This window comes from Hesperophylax consimilis, chromosome 23 (genome assembly GCF_061612785.1).
Source record: "Hesperophylax consimilis isolate HC1 chromosome 23, BYU_Hcon_1.0, whole genome shotgun sequence".
NCBI lineage: Eukaryota > Metazoa > Arthropoda > Insecta > Trichoptera > Limnephilidae > Hesperophylax > Hesperophylax consimilis.
In genome coordinates, this window is record NC_142858.1 from 23028748 (window position 1) to 23047888 (window position 19141).

At 35.2% G+C, this 19141-nt stretch overlaps 1 protein-coding gene across 4 annotated transcripts in view; it reads left to right on the forward strand.

Moving 5' to 3' along the window:
* Gyf (GIGYF family protein Gyf) overlaps nt 1–19141 on the forward strand; it is a 56858-nt gene that overhangs the window by 15189 nt on the left and 22528 nt on the right. For 3 of the 4 annotated variants that reach the window (XM_089646088.1, XM_089646089.1, XM_089646090.1), the window contains exons 9-19: nt 1912–2078; nt 3369–3532; nt 3742–3828; nt 5291–5936; nt 11178–11291; nt 11667–11855; nt 12289–12354; nt 12718–12822; nt 14097–14261; nt 15362–15508; nt 15605–16096. In XM_089646088.1, coding sequence (XP_089502214.1) covers nt 1912–2078; nt 3369–3532; nt 3742–3828; nt 5291–5936; nt 11178–11291; nt 11667–11855; nt 12289–12354; nt 12718–12822; nt 14097–14261; nt 15362–15508; nt 15605–16096 — 2342 coding nt within the window. The remainder of the gene's footprint in view (nt 1–1911; nt 2079–3368; nt 3533–3741; nt 3829–5290; nt 5937–11177; nt 11292–11666; nt 11856–12288; nt 12355–12717; nt 12823–14096; nt 14262–15361; nt 15509–15604; nt 16097–19141) is intronic. The other variant, XM_089646092.1, reaches the window with a different exon arrangement.

Genomic DNA, 19141 nt, shown 5'->3' on the forward strand with positions numbered 1-19141 from the left:
AATTTCGATTCACGACAAAATATGACATATTTTTACGAATTTACTTCAAATATCTGAACTTAAAAGGCCGGCCGCGACGAAAAACTGCCGATAAAATTCGATTTTCGCGGAAATATATCATATTTTTACGATTTGACATCAAATATCTGAATTTAAAGGGTCGGCCGCGACGGAAATCGGCCGCGCGTTCTTGATTTACACGGAAATATATCGCATTTATGCGAATTTATTTCGAATATCTGAATTTAAAGAGCCGGCCGCGACGGAATACAGCCGCGAATTCCTGTTTTACGCGGAAATATATCGTATTTTTGCGAATTTATTTCGAATATCTGAATTTAAAGAGCCAGCCGCGACGGAATACGGCCGCGAATTCTCGTTTTACGCGGAAATATTTCGAATTTTTGCGAATTTATTTCGAATATCTGAATTTAAAGAGCCTGCCGCGACGGAATACGGCCACGAATTCTCTCGTTTATTTTTACGAATTTAAATTCAGATATTTGAAATAAAGGGCCGGCCGCGACGGAAAATTACCGCGAAATCTCGATTTACGCGGAAATATATCGTATTTTTAAGATTATCTCAATTTAAAGGGTAGGCCGCGACCGAAATCTCGATTTAAGCGTAAATATATAGCATTTTTACGAATTTATTGCGAATAACTGAATTTAAAGGGCCCGCCGCTACGGTAATCGGCCGCGAAAATAAAGAAATAATTGGTATTAATACGAATTTACAACTAAAATACCACCCGGATTTGAAGAGGCGGCCGAGAAAATCTATTTTCGGCGTTTTTTTTTTTCATAAAATTTCGAATTACATGGGAATTCGTTAATTCGAAATTTGATTTTTGATGTCCCGTGGATTTCGAATTAACGAGGTTCTACTGTATCTTGAAATTGCTTTGTTATGTCAAATTTGCAATAACGATAAGGGGCCGTTCAAGTATTATGTAAGCACTATAGGGGGGCAGGGGGGTCTTTGCTTTGCTTATTTTTGATGACATGGGGGGGTGGGGGGGTCGAGATAGTGATTACGTCAGCACTGCTCAGCAGTAGTTATTTTTTTTTTACACATTGGCAACCCACACATTGTCTATGTTTGAAAACCGAATACATATTCAGGGATTCCCACAAATAATTAATACGTTTAGGTACTCGCTTAAAAAACAGAATACATTAACAGAAAAATGCATATAGGTACCAATTTTTACGTAAGCATGGGAGGGGGGGTAAGAGCTTTGCTTACTTTTGGTGACAAGGGGGAAGAGGGGGTAAATAATTGTAATAAATCTGCTTACGTAAAACTTGAACGGCCCCTAAAGGGCAAGCAAAAATTTAAAATAAGCTCATCAATAAAAATAAAATAACTTAAAAATTAAATGATAACTTTAGTTGAATGTTAGAGAAATATTCTTATTTGAATACTACTAATTATTATGTTGAGTTTATAAAACTGTAAAAATTTATGTCACAAAAACTTTTATGTAAAATATCTTGGCTTTCAAATCTGAATCTAAAAGACAGCCGTGGCGGTAAAACACCGAAAAATGTATTTTTGTGTGGTTATACATTGTCCTAATTAGTATTATTAGTTTGTAAATCTGAATCGATTTACACTGAAATGTCATATTTTTTCCAATTTATTTAGAATTTCCAACTTTGAAGGGCAGAGAAAATTCGTTTTATGCGGAAATATGTCGTATTTTTACGAGTATACACCAAACATCTGAATTTAAAGGGTCGGCCGTGACGGAACTTCGTGGATTTCAAATTAACGAGGTTCTACTGGATTTGAATGATTTTTATGAAAAATGCTGTTTTTTTGAAAAATCACCTCAAGAGTCAAATTTTGTTTGGTTGGGACTTAGAAAATATTTATTAAACATTAGTGTTGTTGCTGTTTTAGTGCCGCTGACGCGTGTATTCTCCCAGGGCAGCATCAGGTCGAAGCCCGCCACCGGCGCCGGATGGTTTATGCGAGCCATTACCAAGGGATCAGAACCACCGGTCTCTTCCTCAAGCAGCGCTAAGGTCTTCAACGCTACGGACATCGACTTCCTGAATAAAAAAAAGGTTCGTCCACTAATCTACCAAACCAAAACGCCATTTCTCCACACATTCATTCACATTATCTCATATATATATATATCGTCGACGGCAATACTGCGTATGTAACATCACCACGTAAGTCATCCTCCACATGCAATGCGATGGTGGTAATAAACCTGCATTCGTTGTATGAACATAGAATTTCAATGTAAGGGAGTCTTACAATGAAAATGGAATCACCTCGCATCTGAATTGCCTCCAGTTTGAATTCATCGCCATTTTTTTGTCTCCTGAATAGTGGCCAAATATGATTTGAGTCTTACAATAAAAATAGAATCACCTCTGATCTCAATTGCCTCCAGTTTGAATTCATTGCCAGTTTTTTTGTCTCCTGAAATTGGCCAAATATGATTTACGTGGTGATGGATTTCCATCGACGATATACTCTTAGTACTTAGTATTACAGTAGAACCCTGTTAATTCGAACCCTGATAATTTGAAATTTTGTTAAAAAAAGAACCTCAGAATTTTTTTTCAAACACAATTCTATTTTAATTCGTAATTCATTGATTCGATTTTATTTTTGTCCACCCATGAAATTTTTTTCTCATAATTCAATTTTTGCAAAAATAAATCATGTTTATAATTACATATGTATGTCTTAATCTGACAGACAGCCATGGTGGTAAAATGCCGTAAAATGTCAATTTACACGGTTACATCGTCCTAATTTGTATTATTGTTTTATTTATTATCTGAATTTGATGGGCCGGCTACGATGGAAATTGGCCACGAAATTAAAATTTAAGCTTAACTTGATTTTCAACGATAATTTTTACTTTTTAAATTTCAAATTACATGAGAATTTGTTAAATCGATATTTGGATTTCAAATTAACGGGGTTCTACTGTAGTACCCAAGTGCAAACAACGAAGCGTTGTTCTGACCTTGTTTTGATATTTTGAATAACCTGTCAATATTTGGTATCACCATTATAAGTGGAAATTATTGCTTGTATGTTATTGGAGGATTTAGAGAGCAGATAATTGATTCCGCAATGTCTGGGTGGGAATCCAACACTTTGGATACCTCTGGGGACTTAAAGTATAACAATGTTTTATCCACAAAAAACATACATAGGCAATATGTTCTTAGATTTTCTTATTTTGTCTCCACAATTTTAAGGAAACATGTAGAAAGGGATCAGGGAAGGACAGTCACGTGGCCGAGGCTACCGACTGTTTCCATTGGCTATGGAATGAAATCGGATTGTCTTTGCGATTAGGTAGGTTTCTTAATTATTGTTATTTCCAGAATGAAGTCAAGGTCGAGTCGAAGGGAGAGAAGGCTCCCAATGTTACTGAGCCTCAGCCTAATGAGCAGGAGGAAGCTGACGCTGAACAGGATTTGTTTGAACAACCCACCCCACCCAACGGTGTCTTAATTATTCCTGAGCCATTCCGAAACCAACATGAGGGGTAATGCAACTTACATTTTTATTTTTCTTCATTGTTCAAGTTGAAGCAAACGTTTTAATGTAGCAGTTCTGTTTTGATCAAAACAGTGAAATGAACGCACAAAAGCTCTATAACTTACCAATATGTGCAACATAGTGAATATTGTTGTTGTTTTATTACTCTTCTTCCTTATTATATTTAACACACAATTTTACTATTTCCGTAAATAGATCTCCCGAGAACATGCCCGAGGAGCCTTTCATTGAGACCAATGAACCACTGGAGGAAATATCTAATGATCATTTTGTTCAACACAGGTTAATAAATTCTCTAAGGTTGTGCGTATAGTGTAGCTACAGCACAGTCAGTCATGCATCTGTAGTTGTAGACTAAATTGGTGTTAGAACTAGTTTCCGTTTTAGTTGAGACATGAAGTAGCTGTAACAATTTTTGTTGAATTTTACATTATGCTCAGTGGGCGCCAGTTATTGTGTTTAGAATGATTCAGTCGCTTAACAAACCGCCTAATAGAATTGATTGCCGCATTTCATGTTTTCTGTTCGACATAAAAATGTTTAATATAGGGGCTGGTAGGCCAACTTGTGACAGACCATAACATCATAATAAGACTATTAAAATGTCGTTAGTTTTCGGGATATTGGCACTTTAATGAATTTTGTAAAAATCGACACCTTAAAGTACAGTTCCTAGCACAGTGACTACTAGTGTCAGTAATGCCTAGATGGAGCGACAGTATTATGCTCTATAACAAATGTATGGAAGCATAATAAAACAGAGTGGTACCGACGCAACTTAACCGTAACGTGGTCTCATTGATGTGCAGTGGTAGCTGAGCAGCGGTGTCAGAGCCGCGTTTGCTCACACTGCAATAGTTGTTTTGTAGCTTTTATTTGTAATTTATTAAAAAAATATATAGTTTTTACCAAGGAAGATATTGAGAATCTTATAATTTTAGTGCCACAACATCCATTAGTGTTTGATTTAAGTGCAAAAGAATATTGGTTGGAAATTGCAAATCTTTCACAAGGGATACAATAAATATACAGGCTGTCCGGGGGTAAAGTGCGCTAACTTTGGGAGGTGATTCTACATGGTGGTAGAAGTAAAAAAGACAAAAAACTTTTTTAGAAATTCCAATGTTTATTTTCCCATAAAAAATATTTTTGGAAGAATATTTATTTTCCCTTACAAACAATTCTGCTTTTTAACGTAAAAACTACCAAAACATTGGAATTTCGAACAAAGTTATTTATCTTATTTACTTTTAAAATCATGTAGAATCACCACCCAAAGTTAGCGTACTTTACCCCCAGACAACATTCATTATTATCTTATGAATCGGGCAAATTTTTTTTTATTTTCAATGGTATAGGCACTGTTAGTTTTGTTTTGGACTGTGATCGATAGCAGGGCTATTCGGTAATAAAAATGAGAATCTTGAAAAATGATCACATGGAATTTTGTAACTGTGACATTTGAAAAACTGTTTTAAGGTGTCGATTTTTACGAAATACATGAAAGTGCCAATATCTCGAAAACTAAGAACATTTTACTAAGGTCATGTTGTGATATTCTGAATGTTGAGTTGGCGCATCAGCCTTCCTAGGGACAAAGTTGACTTTTGGGACTACTACTCCATGTATATGCATGCTGTATTTTTCAACTGCACCAAACAAAAATTTATTGAGTTATTTGAAAAACGTTTATGTTCACTTTATGTGAGATACGGAGTCTTCAATGTATTATTTTTTGTTCTAGAACCGTTGACGATATGTTGCATGACATTGTAAAGATGCTTGTCTTGGATGATGACTCAGGGGCTAGGAATGCAAAGTATATGAATGCTCAAGCCATGGCTGGAGCTTCTCTGCCACATGGAATCAGTGCTCAGATGATCGGAGCACAAATGGCTGGAGCCCAGATACCCACTGGTGCCATGCCTGGCGGCCAGATGTCTGGTGTTCAATTGTCTGGTGCTCAGATGCCTGGCAGCCAGATGCCTGGTGGTGAGATTTCTGGAGGGCAGATACCTGGTGGCCAGATGTCTGGTGGCCAGATGTCTGGTGGCCAGTTGTCTGGTGGCCAGATGTCTGGTGGTCAGATGTCTGGTGGCCAGATGTCTGGTGGTCAGATGTCTGGTGGTCAAATGCCTGGTGGTCAAATGCCAATGTCTGGTCAGTTGGGAATTCCAGGTCAAACTGGAATGACAGGCTCATCTGGAATATCAGGCCCATCTACAATGTCAGGCTCGTCTGGAACACCTAATGCATCTGCAATTTCTGGTACATCCGGAATATCTGGCGCATCTGGAATAGCAGGTGCATCTGGCCTGGCTGGCACTTCTGGAATGTCCGGAGCAGCAGGATTGGTTGGAGCAGCCGGAATACGTCACCCAATGATGCCGGTAAGTTTAATTTATCTTTAGTTTATCTAAGTAGCTTCCTTTTCCCTGTTGCCAGTATATTTAAATGGGGATATCATTATTTAATATAGGTATCTCAATTATTCTTGACATGACACAAAATCAGCTGTATAGTATGTGACACAATTTGTGTTCATCTGCTCTTTGAAAATACACTAGGTATTATTCTACAGAAGGCCGCATGATTGCTGCTTTGGTGTTTGTTAATTTTGCTATCATATGCACTGTCATTTAACCTTGTGCACCCTTTGCATCCAAACCATATAATGACAATGAGTAACATCAATAATCCAGTTGCAACAAAGCTATGGCACTTCATCATGCGCACCAAATTTTTTGCTATGGTATTACACTCCCTACACTAATTAATGTTGAATTCCTATGTTCTTAATAGCAGTAAGAAAAGTTTCATCAGGTGATCGATTTTTAAATACATCTTTTTGAATTTCACTTCTAATTTTGTGGATGAATGAATTGAAAACTTGGAAGCAGAAATTAACCCAATTCTCAACATCCGATCGAGTTGAAACTTGCCAGACGGTCTCGCTGTCAAAGACAATGCATTCTATCGACTTTTAGTGGCAAGCACATCACACTTGCGAATATATACACATGTCTCTGAAATCGGATGACATTACAGAAAATCCGTAGCAGTTAATATACAAAATAAATGTCAGTCGTACCCGATCGGTATTTGGTGAGATAGAATTGTCGACTCCAGCTCATGGGTAGGAAGGTTCAGTCCTCAGTCCAATCAAAATTACTTTTTTTTTAGTTTCAATAGACATTGCAGTAAAATATACTTTGGTTTTCTACGGGTTAGTTTTTTAGATTTCTGCAATGATGGATGAATGGGTAAAGGGAATTTTAAAACTAACTTAAAACCAACTTAAAACCTGGGGGCTGAAAAAGTATACTTGAATAAGAATGTATGGAAAAAAGGGATGTCAGATTTTTGGGTAAAACTGAAGTTTTACTGTATATGAAGTTACCCTGTATAAATATACATATTTGTTTTAAAGATTAATCAAGATTAATAAATCCAAATAAAATATATAAAGTTTTAGAAATAACTTTATTTAACTTTTTTTATCAGTATTGTTATGGCGTAGATTTAATGTGGTGCTCACACAACAGCAATTGATAGTAAATAATACCTTCTCAGAAGAACAATAATAAATAAATCTTTCAGTTCAACGCAATCAGTTGGAATTCCATGGTTCATAATTCACACAATAGAAAACTTTACAGAACTGTACTTAGTTAATGTAGTATTACTTGTAGCACACGTTACACCTTGAATTAAATAAATTAACAACAGTTTTGTGTTAATTAATTTAGCTTCTACATAAATAAATCTATTTGATATCACCCGTCAATCTCACTTATTACAATCTTGTTATTCTGTTACCCTTCCCTGGGATCTGAAGAGGCGTCCTCCGGTAAGTTATACATTATATATTTGTTGATACAGTAAAGTCTGTGACAGACCACGCTGCTATATTCTCATGGCTTTGCCTATTTCAGCATATCACTTGCCATACATTCCCAATGGGATTGTATGGCAAACAATTTGCTGAAATAGGCCAAGCCATGATGCCTATAGTGTAATCTGTCAGCCCCATAATTTCCTCAGTTACGTTATTAACACATTGGCAGATACTTGCCAGAAAACATAGGTTCGTGATATGATGGATACTGTCACATGTGTTTTATCACCTGAAAAATGTGTTTTGTGAAGTCTTGGGTGTGGAGAAGTGTTGGCATTGGACACAGATACGCTGGTTTCATTAGTCATGGGTAAATTCCCGGGATTTTGAGGAATATTCTCAAAAAATTCATCTAAATCAGAGGTTCCCAAAGTGGTCGATATGGACCCCCAGGGGTCGATATCGGCATGCTGGGGGTCTATGTCAGCGAGAAAAAAATTTGGGGGTCCACGGATTCAAATGGGAGTACATACGAGCGGACCCCCATTTACCTCAAGTCAACATTTAGAAGTTCCGTAAATGACACAATAGACCTAACACAAATATAATAGACTGAGAAATTACTTATTTGATATTTGTATTTTTATATTTCGTAAAGTGTTTAATTGAGGTATATAAATAGAGTCTACGTTCCTTTTCTCGTCAGAATTAATATATTCAAGCAAAACATTGGAAATTGGAAGCCTAGTTCCCCAACTTGTTTTTGAAAAACGTCCAGGGTAATAATGACGTTCAACATTTAAATGCACTTTACACAGACTTCAAAACTAAGTTTGAGGACATTTTGACTATGGAAATGCAACGTTGAAGAATCCGGTATCATGTGACAAGAAGAACTGACCGGAATAAGCACTGACAAAGAACTTAAGGGGCAGTTCTGTAGGGCTAGCTACAGAAATAAATTCCCGTTGCTTATCCTGCTTCATTTTCATTTGGTGTAATACCTCACAAGGGTGCCCCCGTCTGCACAATGTATAGACAGAGCAACTATACCTCCACCCGGTTGTTGAGCAGGCAAGGGAAGGGAATATTTTTACTAAAAAAAATAAATGATTATCACATGGGACATAAATAGTTTTAGGAAAATTCAATATTCGGCAGGCAGGAGTCTACGGAAACAAAAAATTTTGGCAAGTGGTCTACGGGGCAAAAAAGTTTGGGAACCTCTGATCTAAATGGTGAAATCCCCAGACTAACCAATGAGATCTCCTACAAAGAAATTTCCTGTTATTTTCAAATGTATCATATTAATTAGAGCATGCTCAGGTCAGAACTTTAGAATTTTTGGAAAATACCGAATAGTACTGATGATATAAGCTGTCAAAAAATCAATATTTGCGGCTGGCCAATAATCGTTTGATGTCACAGTATATACAGGGTTTTCCAATAAGAGGTGTTATTTTGAATATCCCGCTATTTTAGTAGATGTTACTTGACATTTGACAAGTAGAAACTACGCCATTAATAAAAATGGAACGATAGACGCTTCAACAACGCATTGAAATTATTAAAATTCACTTGAGTGAATCAAATGCAAATCATCTTGAGTGATGAGGCCCATTGCCACCTCGGTGGCTTTGTCAACAAGCAAAATTGTCGCATCTGGGGCTCGGAAAACCCAAGACTTATTGTTGAAAAGCCTCTCTACCCTCAACGTGTGACTGTTTGGTACGGTTTATGGTCCGGCAGAGTCATTGGACCTTACTTTTTCGAAAATGAGGCTGGAGCAACAGTTACGGTGAATGGATTGCGCTATCGAGAGATGATTAATGATTTTTTATGGCCGGAATTGGATGGTATTGATCTGGACAACGTTTACTTTCAACAAGACAGCGCTACGTGCCACACAAGCAACGAAACCATTGATCTTTTACAATTGAATATCAAAATAACACCTCTTTTTGGAAAACCCTGTACAATGACTGGTGCGGCAGTGCTGCGATTTGAATATAAATAATGAATATTGCTCCGAATTGTCCTGTTAGTCACAATTGTATACTTTTTACCCAAGTTCCTTTGAAAGCTCATAACATTGTCATTTTTGGAGACATCGAAAATCAAATTTTTGTTGTTATTAGCTCTTTAAATATATTTAGTAAAAAAATATATTCAATAAAATAAAGTAACCCACTATGTAATACAATTTATCAACATTTTTTTTTAAAACCAATGGTTTCTTCATCAGAATACAAAATACTATTAAATATATTATTATAAGTATATTTACTTTCTATCCTTAAATAGAACGAAAATTAGTTTCCAAAATTATGATAATTTTTATTAAATATTGTGGTGTAAAGAAAGTTTAGTTATTTATTTAATTTTAATGACACCACATAGTGATTTCGTTATTATGTATTGCAGAAATACCACATTATCATAAAAATGGGAGACAACCTCAATTAGAATAGCTTTTTAATTGATTTCTAATTAAATAAAAATATTCCCATATTTGGGGAGTTTATATTAGGTCGGGAATATTCCCGGTTGAAAATCACCAGGCTATACAAAACAAGACATCCCTGTCCTTTTTTCATATCACATATTCTCTAAAATTATGTCAATAGATGTGTCTGTGAATGTGTTAAATTCAATCAGAAATGTTTACAAGATTGTTTGCCTAAATTAACCTTGTAATGAATTTTAAAGAAAATAGTATGTCAGAACCAAAATTGATTCCCTCATTCTAACGAGTAGTTCTGTGAACAGTAGACCTCGCACCCAGAGAAGTTTGTTTCTTATTTTCTCCTTTTTAAATCAAAATTTCCTCTGTTAATCATGAGTTGTAAGTAGGTACTTAAATACTACAAAATTTCAAATAAGGAATTATACAATTCGTCCAAAGATAATGTCACTATCCCAGTGACAATTCTTTTTTCAACTTTCTTCAGGCAGGTAGGTATCATCAAATAATGTATAATATTAATAATACGTCCAACTCCAGTGAAATAGTGGCAATATCAAAAAATTTTCAGACATACAAAATGCAAAATGGTTGAGTTAAAACAGCACTTTGCTACGCTCAGTCAATTATTGGTAAATCGCTTTGGCTCTCTGCTTTGCTGTAAGCTTTGTTTTTATAAAAGTTATCAACTTTCCAATAATATAATAATCATTATTTACTGTTGTAGTATCTAGATTTGATTTTGTCATTTGATTGACTCTGCACAGTAGAAGAAACTAAATTAATAAATGTTTTTTATCCATCCCACGTTAGTAAAACAATTAATAATATAAAAGAACTGGCAGCTTTTTATAAATTTGGAGTGGATCAAAGATTAGCAGTGAAACAATTAATTGTACGATAACTGTCATTCATCAAAATCTGATTCATTTCTACTTATGTAAGGACGGGTTGTTTCGGAGAATTTGAACAATTAATCAAATTTCAACGTTCATTTTCAAGTTCTGTGAAAGATTTTTTCAAGTTCTGTTTTTATTTCAGTTTTGTCAAGCAACTAGCCTACAATGATATAATAACAGAACTTGAATAATACTTTCACAGAACCCGAAAATGAACGTTGAAATTTGATGAATTGTTCAAATTCTCCGAAACAACCAGTCCTTAATCTAGGATTATTACTCCTATAAAATCACATTTCAGGTTGAATTTTGGCTGACACGGTGATTCAGTGCCAATATATGTTTTGATAATGCCATGTAACCATCAGTTAGTCAGTGTCAAGATGCCTTGTTTAATACAGTAAATATGAACATATTATGTTTGTTGTAGCCCGGATTGGACCCAATGGGTAACAAGAACAACAACCACCACTTCAACTTGGAATCCACTAAGGTACCCCTCTTTCCTGCCGAAGGAACCAACTGGTTCTACAGGGATCCACAAGTGAGTCACCTTTGTTATTCTATTTATATTTCATACATGAGGCCACTTATCTTCCTCTGTAAAAGCACTGTCTTTTAGGCTTTGTGAACTTAAAACATGATTCTTCACCTCTCAAGAGCGCCCTTGTCTGTACAGTGTAAAGGCAGGGGAACTATGTCGCCAACCGGATGGGCGGCATTGTGAGGAGGTTAAGGAAGGGGCTGCAGGAAGATATTTTTTAATGCGGGTCTTGAAGATGCCCAGATTATATGAACGAGGAAAAATAGATTATATCTCGAAATTACGTTTCCTTTGTATCTTAAATTTTAATCAAATATTTGAAAACTATTTGAAAAAATATTTGAAAACCTACTGATATTATTGTTTTTTTTCCAGGGAGATGTGCAAGGTCCATTCACCTCAGCTGAGATGGCAGATTGGTTTGATTCTGGATATTTCTCCAGCACTCTGTTTATTCGCAGGGGATGTGATTTCCAGTTCGTAATGCTGGGACAACTGATCACACTCTGTGGCGGATACATACCTTTCCTGCTGCCCAAAAACATCCTCAGCAAAGTATACGATGTAAGTCAATTTATGCTTTTTAGAGTAACCAAAAAACAAATTGTTAAATACAAGCACTGTTTCAACAGGTCAATCACATTTATTATCCAATCAATTCTTTACAATAATATAACAGTAGGACGCCTTGGTCTCAAGATTTTGTTCTCTTGAGGTTGAAAAGTAGAAGGAAGAAAATTTTATTCCGTCTCATAAACAAAGAAAATGTTTGCTACGGTAAAACAGTAAATTACTAGGTACTATCGATCTATTGATAATCCATCTATTGATTAATTAGTTTCATTATTATTGAGCAAATCTTGATATCGTAGCTTCAAACTTTTTATTTTACCGTAATCAATTATTTGTACAGATCTTTAAAATTATACACAAATGATGCAGTAATTTTTTTTCACAAATTGTTTTAAAAATATCTAATTAATAATGTTTGTTTTAGTCTTGCGTTCCTTCCGAGGAGCAGTCGCAGCCCATGAATGCCGGATTCCCTCAATTCCAGATGAGGGTATGTGAATTGGCCTTCTAAAGTATGACCATTATAAGTCACCTAGATTTTCTTGTAATAGGTAGTCCGTTGCGATCATATAATACAATGTCTGCTGATAGATTCATCTTCTTAGCAGACAGATTGCAGTTTTAATAACATAGTTACCAGGTGGAAATGCTGTTCCTACTCTACCATTATTACATCGGAAGGTCTGTGATCCCTTATCCCTCCTCATTATAATATGTTTTGAGGAGGAAAGTGCTATCATTAAAACAATTCATTTTAAATTTGATCAGACAAGTATTTTTTTTTAGTAATAATGTAATTTTAGTGAGTCCCATCTCATGCTCGTTTTAACCAACTTTGAATGTATTTGTGCAGGGTATGATGCAGGCACCTCCTCAGATGGGACAGTTCTCCCTGAACCAGATGGCCATGCCCAACGATGGCATGCAACAGCAGGCACCAATGCAGATGGATTACATGGTCGGTGTACACTTCACTTATCGCTATTACCAGCTATTCTGTTTTGTTATCACATTGTTAGCCCCCCCCCCTGCCATTTGCCATTGGAAAATTGCATTCAGCTTCTTTGAGATTTCTTTGTTGTTTTGATATCACTTAAGCCCCCATGCAATATGCTGGTAGAATTACCCCATTTAGCTACTTTTCATAATAACTATCATACTTCATCTATTTTATTTTTATTTCCCAAAGCCCCTCGGAATTATCCATCAGGTTGGTATTGCATGTTTCTTAACCCCTGTTGTGCGGCTGGCTACATTTGCAGTCCAGTGAAATTATAAATCAAATTGGTATTATATGTTTCTTAACCCCCGTTGTGCGGCTGGCTACATTTGCAGTCCAGTGAAGTTATACACCAGGTTGGTATTAACCCCTGTTATTAACCCCTGTTGTGCGGCTGGCTACATTTGCAGTCCAGTGAAATTATAAATCAAATTGGTATTACACATTTCTTAACCCCTGTTGTGCGGCTGGCTACATTTGCAGTGCAGTGATATTATACGTCAGGTTGGTATTACACATTTCTTAACCCCTGTTTTGCAGCTGGCTACATTTCCGGTCCAGTGAAATTATGATTACCATGACTTATACTGCTCTGTGCAGTGTGTAGAGCTAGGTGTTAATTTTTTTTTTTAAGTATTTCATTACTGTCCATGAAAATTTCAAAGTAAAAAAGTAAATATTGTAGAAGTATGACTTTTATTTCAATTGTAATTTTCAATGAAAACATAGTTTCCCTTTGATAAAATATTCTTTCACACAAAAGAAATGAAGTTGTAGATGGGGAAGACTTGGTTCACATTTTTAAATACATATACATATAGTTGGGACCCTTACAAAGGGATTGATATAAAATTAATGGATAGCAATGCCTTACCCACCATTCAAGTAGGACCGGCGAAACTACCGTAGAACTACCCCATACCACTTACTGCCGGAAGTGTGTTAAAACTGTCTGCACATTATATCATAAATGGATATCAAAATATTCCAAAATTCATCAACACATTTTTCAATCCGTCTACATTGAGTTGCTCACATACTAAATAGTCAATACAAAAATAACAACTATATTGTAAATACATAACACCATTGACTCTTATTTAAGATGCAACTATAACATTTGTTTTAGGGTCTGTGCCTTGTCTTGCCTGCACTAATGCTCAACACATTATCCAATGGCATCCAGTCAAACCTACCTGAGTGTACCTGTTTGTTAATGACTAATTTTACAGGGTGATTGGGCAGCTACCGCCGCTCTTAACGCCGGAGGGGTGTTCTGGCAGCCCGGCCACCCGCCCCCCACCTACCCGCACCCCGGCATGATGGTGCCCCCGCCCCTGCGCCCCGACTTCATGCACCAGCCTCAGATGCCAGTGCAGTCCGTGTGGGACATGCAGGTCATTATATCTCCTTAACTCCTCTGAACCTGCCTCGGTTCAAATATCTGTCATCAACAAAACATTTGATGATTGTTCTGCCGTATCAATTTTAAAACTTTCAGCAACAGTTAGAATAGTGATTTCCTTATATTACATTCTTAAAGTGTAATAAAGAAAAGAAAATAATTTCCTTTGTCAAATTTTTAACCCTTTTTAAGTTATTGTTTTATTTTAAACCATGTATTGTTTTTAACTCCTCAGGCCTCAGGTATATTCTGTCAGAAGGCCGGAGTATTTCCATTGGGCCGGAGTATTGCAATAAAATCCAAATAAATTGAATATTATTAATGAAAATTTTATTATTAGAAACAAACATATATTTTTTGAAATATAGAATTTTTGAAAGCAAACATAAAAAAAAAAATTACAATGATTCTAACTAAAACTGATAATGAAAAAAAAAATATGAAAACACTTATTTTATTAGAAAAATGTATTACAAACTTTTTTTAGCCTCACATTTTTGTCATGTCACGTGAAAATAATTAGTAAAAAACTCATTAAGGATGGGTTGTTTCACAGAATTTGAACAATTCATCAAATCTCAAAGTTTATTTTCAATCTGTGAAGGTTCTATTTCTAAGTTTTTTTTCAAATTGCGGTCGGAACCTTTGGTTTCATGCACATTTTGATTCTACTTGGGGTAACTTCTAGATTTGAACATAATGTTTAGTTTTTTCTCTTTCTAAGACCGTTTATATCATATTTCTCACCATAACATTTAGGGAGACAAAACGATTTCTGTTAGACCAAATGAGTTGTTCCCAAAAGTGAAGAAATTAACCTGAAGGGTAAAGCTAATGTTTTATAATTAGCCGACTGACAGTTGGAAAGAAACGATCTATCAACAATGGCGTCACACGTAATACTGGACAGACAATGTAGTAAAAGTAATGTTGGCGATGAAATTATTCTAGTCTCTGATGGTAAGAGAAAAGTGCAACTATGCTATGCTATTAATAACAAGTAATTTATTTGTTTTCTCTCTGCATTATTAGGGCACTTCCTCTGTTTATTTTGATTGTGATTGGTAATGTTAATTCTTTCATCTATTACAGGAGCCAAAGCAGAAGCCTTTGGTGCTAGAACAGCTGTTCTCCAACATCCAGCAACACCCGTCGACTTTGAACGAGCCCCAGATTGGGGCTCCCAGCCAACAGGAGCGATACATGCCCATGTATCCCAACCAACAGCCGACTTTCATGGTTTGTACATTATTATGTATGCATAATATGAAGCAATTGTATCTAGTATTGACTCTTTGATGATGGTTTTGAGTGATTCTTGTTGCGCTTGCACAGAACCTATTTGAGGTGGAACTACAGCAAGTGGAGGCCATGAACCTGCAGCCACCGGCGGTCCCAATGCCGCCATCCGGCATGGGCCAGATGATGGGCCCGGCTGACATGCCGGCCAACATGATATTTGGCTTCCCCGAGCAGCAGCAGCAGGAACAGCCGCAGCAGCCGCAACAGCCGCAGCAGCCGCAGCAGCCGCAGCAGCCGCAGCTGCCGCAGCTGCCGCAGCAGCAGCAGCCGCAGCCGCAGCAGCCGCAGCAGCAGCTGCAGCAACAGCAGCAGCAGCAGCAGCAGCAGCAGCAGCAGCAGCAGCAGCAGCAGCAGCAGCAGCAGCAGCAGCAGCAGCAGCAGCAGCCGCCCATCGTGTTCCACGTGCCCCCGCCCAACTCGTACACCCCACGAGATTTCAACTTGCAGAAGCCGGCATACGCTTTGGCCGTCGACCACCGATCCGAGCTACAGACCTTTGATGTGCCTCCCCAACTCTTGGCCGCGGTGAGTAGAGAAGATAAGATAAGGCGCTTGCCAAAATCCAAGAGCTCCTGCATTAAGGCTTATTTCAATAAAAAGATTTTTTCCCATGTTTACATTTGTCAAATTGCTCACAAAAAAGACTCGTAAGTAAGTACAGAGTCGTTATTTCTTTTGTGCTTGCTTTTTCTTGCTTTGTCTTTGTAAATTATTAATTGCTAACTGCAATTCATAAAAAAAAATACTCAAGTCGAGCATTATCATTACAACTCATTATTTTATTTTGTGAAAGTCATAGTTTTTAAGCTGGGCTTATTTTTATTGTTTAAATATCTTTTTAAAGATTTTTATTTTTAATGTTTTAAAATCTATTAATGCTCATGTTAATTAATTAATACAGAGAAATTGGTTTTTTGTGTTATATATTTTTTATTTTCTTTAAGAGTAGAATTTTTTTTTAAAACCTTTCAATTTCTAAATTAATTAATTAATTGACTAACTAATTAGTTAGCGAAAAAACAAAATAAAAACCAAAAAAATTAACAAATTATTTCAAGCATACGTAATCTTATTGAGTGGTGGTCGGTGCATGTAAGCCTTGAAAGCAATAATTATCTATTGCCAGCACAAAAATGTTTACTTGTGCGTTTGAAAAACATATTTCTAAAAATCATAAACCATTTAATATGTCCATACATTTAATTATTCTGATACATGATAATACATCTCAGTAGTCTTTTGAACACTTCTACATCTACATTTTCACTCTCACCACAAGCACATTGATTTACAAGCCTGTTTTTAATGCATTTTAAAATAGATTATAATTTTCACATGACAATTAGATTGAAGATCCCTGAAGCAATGAATTTAATGCCCAAAATTAGCATTAACATTTAGGACGGGTTGTTTCGGAGAATTTGAACAATTCATCAAATTTCAACGTTCATTTTCGGGTTCTGTGAAAGACTTATTCAAGTTCTGTTTTTATATCATTGTAGGCTAGTTGCTTGACAAAACTGAAATGAAAACAGATCTTGAAAAAGTCTTTCACAGAACTTGAAAATGAACGTTGAAATTTGATGAATTGTTCAGATTCTCCGAAACAACCCGTCCTTAGTCTATTTCAAAAATTCTTAAACATTTTGTTACCGTACTTTTGTGTTACATAAATGATGACTTTTTTTTCATTAATTCGTATACTTTTTTAATCCCTCCGTGAGTGAGTTTTTGCAAACTTCGCTGAACCTGGGGAGTGAAATTTTTTATAATCAATTTATTATAATACAATAGATTAATTAATTTTAATTTTATATTGTGAAAAAACATTAATCCACATGTTTTAAAATTATTAATATTATTTTTTTATTTGCAAGTAAAATATTTTCATTAATGCTTGAATTTTACAATGTACGTGTCCGAACCCCTTTGGAACATTTTTCGTTTGGACAAACCGTTTTGCCCATACTTTTACAGGAGAGGTTAATTAGTTATTTCCTTATTCATTTTAATTATTTTCTTATTCATTTTAATTATTTTCTTATTTATTTTAATTATTTTATTATTAGTTTTATTTTTTTTTATTCATTGTAATTATTTTCTTATTCATTTTAATTATTTTATTATTCATTTTAATTATTTTATTATTCATTGTATTGGTACCATTTTCTGTTTGTCAGTTTTCATGTTTTATGGTTGTGGATTGTCTTAGTTAAAAATTATAATAATTTTTGTAGATACGGTGACACTTGCATACTAGGTTTTCGAAGGAACTGATTAGAATTTTATTATTTTTATTTGAGAAAACATTACATTTTGTGAACTAAAAAACAATACGTCTTTTGCATGAAACTTTTTGTTTTCGAGCCTAATGTGTGGGTTTCACTGTAGTTTTTTAATAATTCATAAAAAAAACTTACATGTTTTGTTTATAACCCTTTTTCCATTTACAAGTGAATCGTGTATTTTAAAAACTCGCTCTGAAAATTTCTGTTAGAATTTTATTCAAGGTATTCCAAACAGTTTTTTGCGATCATCTCTAGACATCATAAATTTGTTTTTATCCAGAGCGAGTTACAAATACAAAGTAAAGATTCAAGTGTTCTCTTGTAATTGTTTACCAAAGAAAAGATAGTTTTATTTTTAAATTTTTATTAGTTACTATTAAAGGTATATATTTAGTAATTTAGTTATTAAACATCCATTCTTTTCTTTGGAAAACCCTAACTGATCGTATATTCCTGGTTGTGGTTAAAACATTATAAGGTAATGGTAAAATATAAGAACTGACATTTTTTCAAACATGTCTTGTCGTAATATTTTAACTGCATATCATTTCAGAGCGAATTCATTTTTTTTCATGTTCATTTTCCACCATTCCCACGCTAGTTTTGTAGCTATTTAGTCTTTATAGCTTTTCTATAAAATTGGAATAATGTACTTAAGTACTAAAAAGTTTGGTAGTTATGTGTATGTTTCAATGCTTTAAAAATTTAAAAAAATGATTTGAATACATGCACATCAATGACCTTTTGTCGTGTGCACCAATTCACTATTACGCGGATAACGATAAACAGTTCACGATAGCTTTTTGTTTGATAATCCCCCTAAGGGCCCACAAACGGTTTTGAAGCAGAAAATTTTTCAAAACGTTTTGAAGCAGAAAATGGACGGTCACCTCGAGAAAGAGTTTTCTCTGGGGGTAAGACTAACATCGTAGAATTTAATGTTTTAAAGACCAATCATGTCCGATTATGGCGTTAAGGGATGGAATTGATGATCTGAATAGCGTCATTGATCCAATCATTGTGATAAACCACTAGACAACTAGTCTGGTCAGGATCTTTCTCTGTGGCGAGTTTATTATTTATCATGATCATGAGAATTTCTGCGGATTTGTAAAATTGGTAAATTCACAAAAAAGTATTACAAATTTATTATTTATAAAAGTAAACATAATATTAATATTTTTAAATGAATATCAAAATAATAATGCATATTTATTTAGATATTTAGCGGAAAATGTTTATAATTATTATTACATACATACATAAGTAAGGTTTATAATAT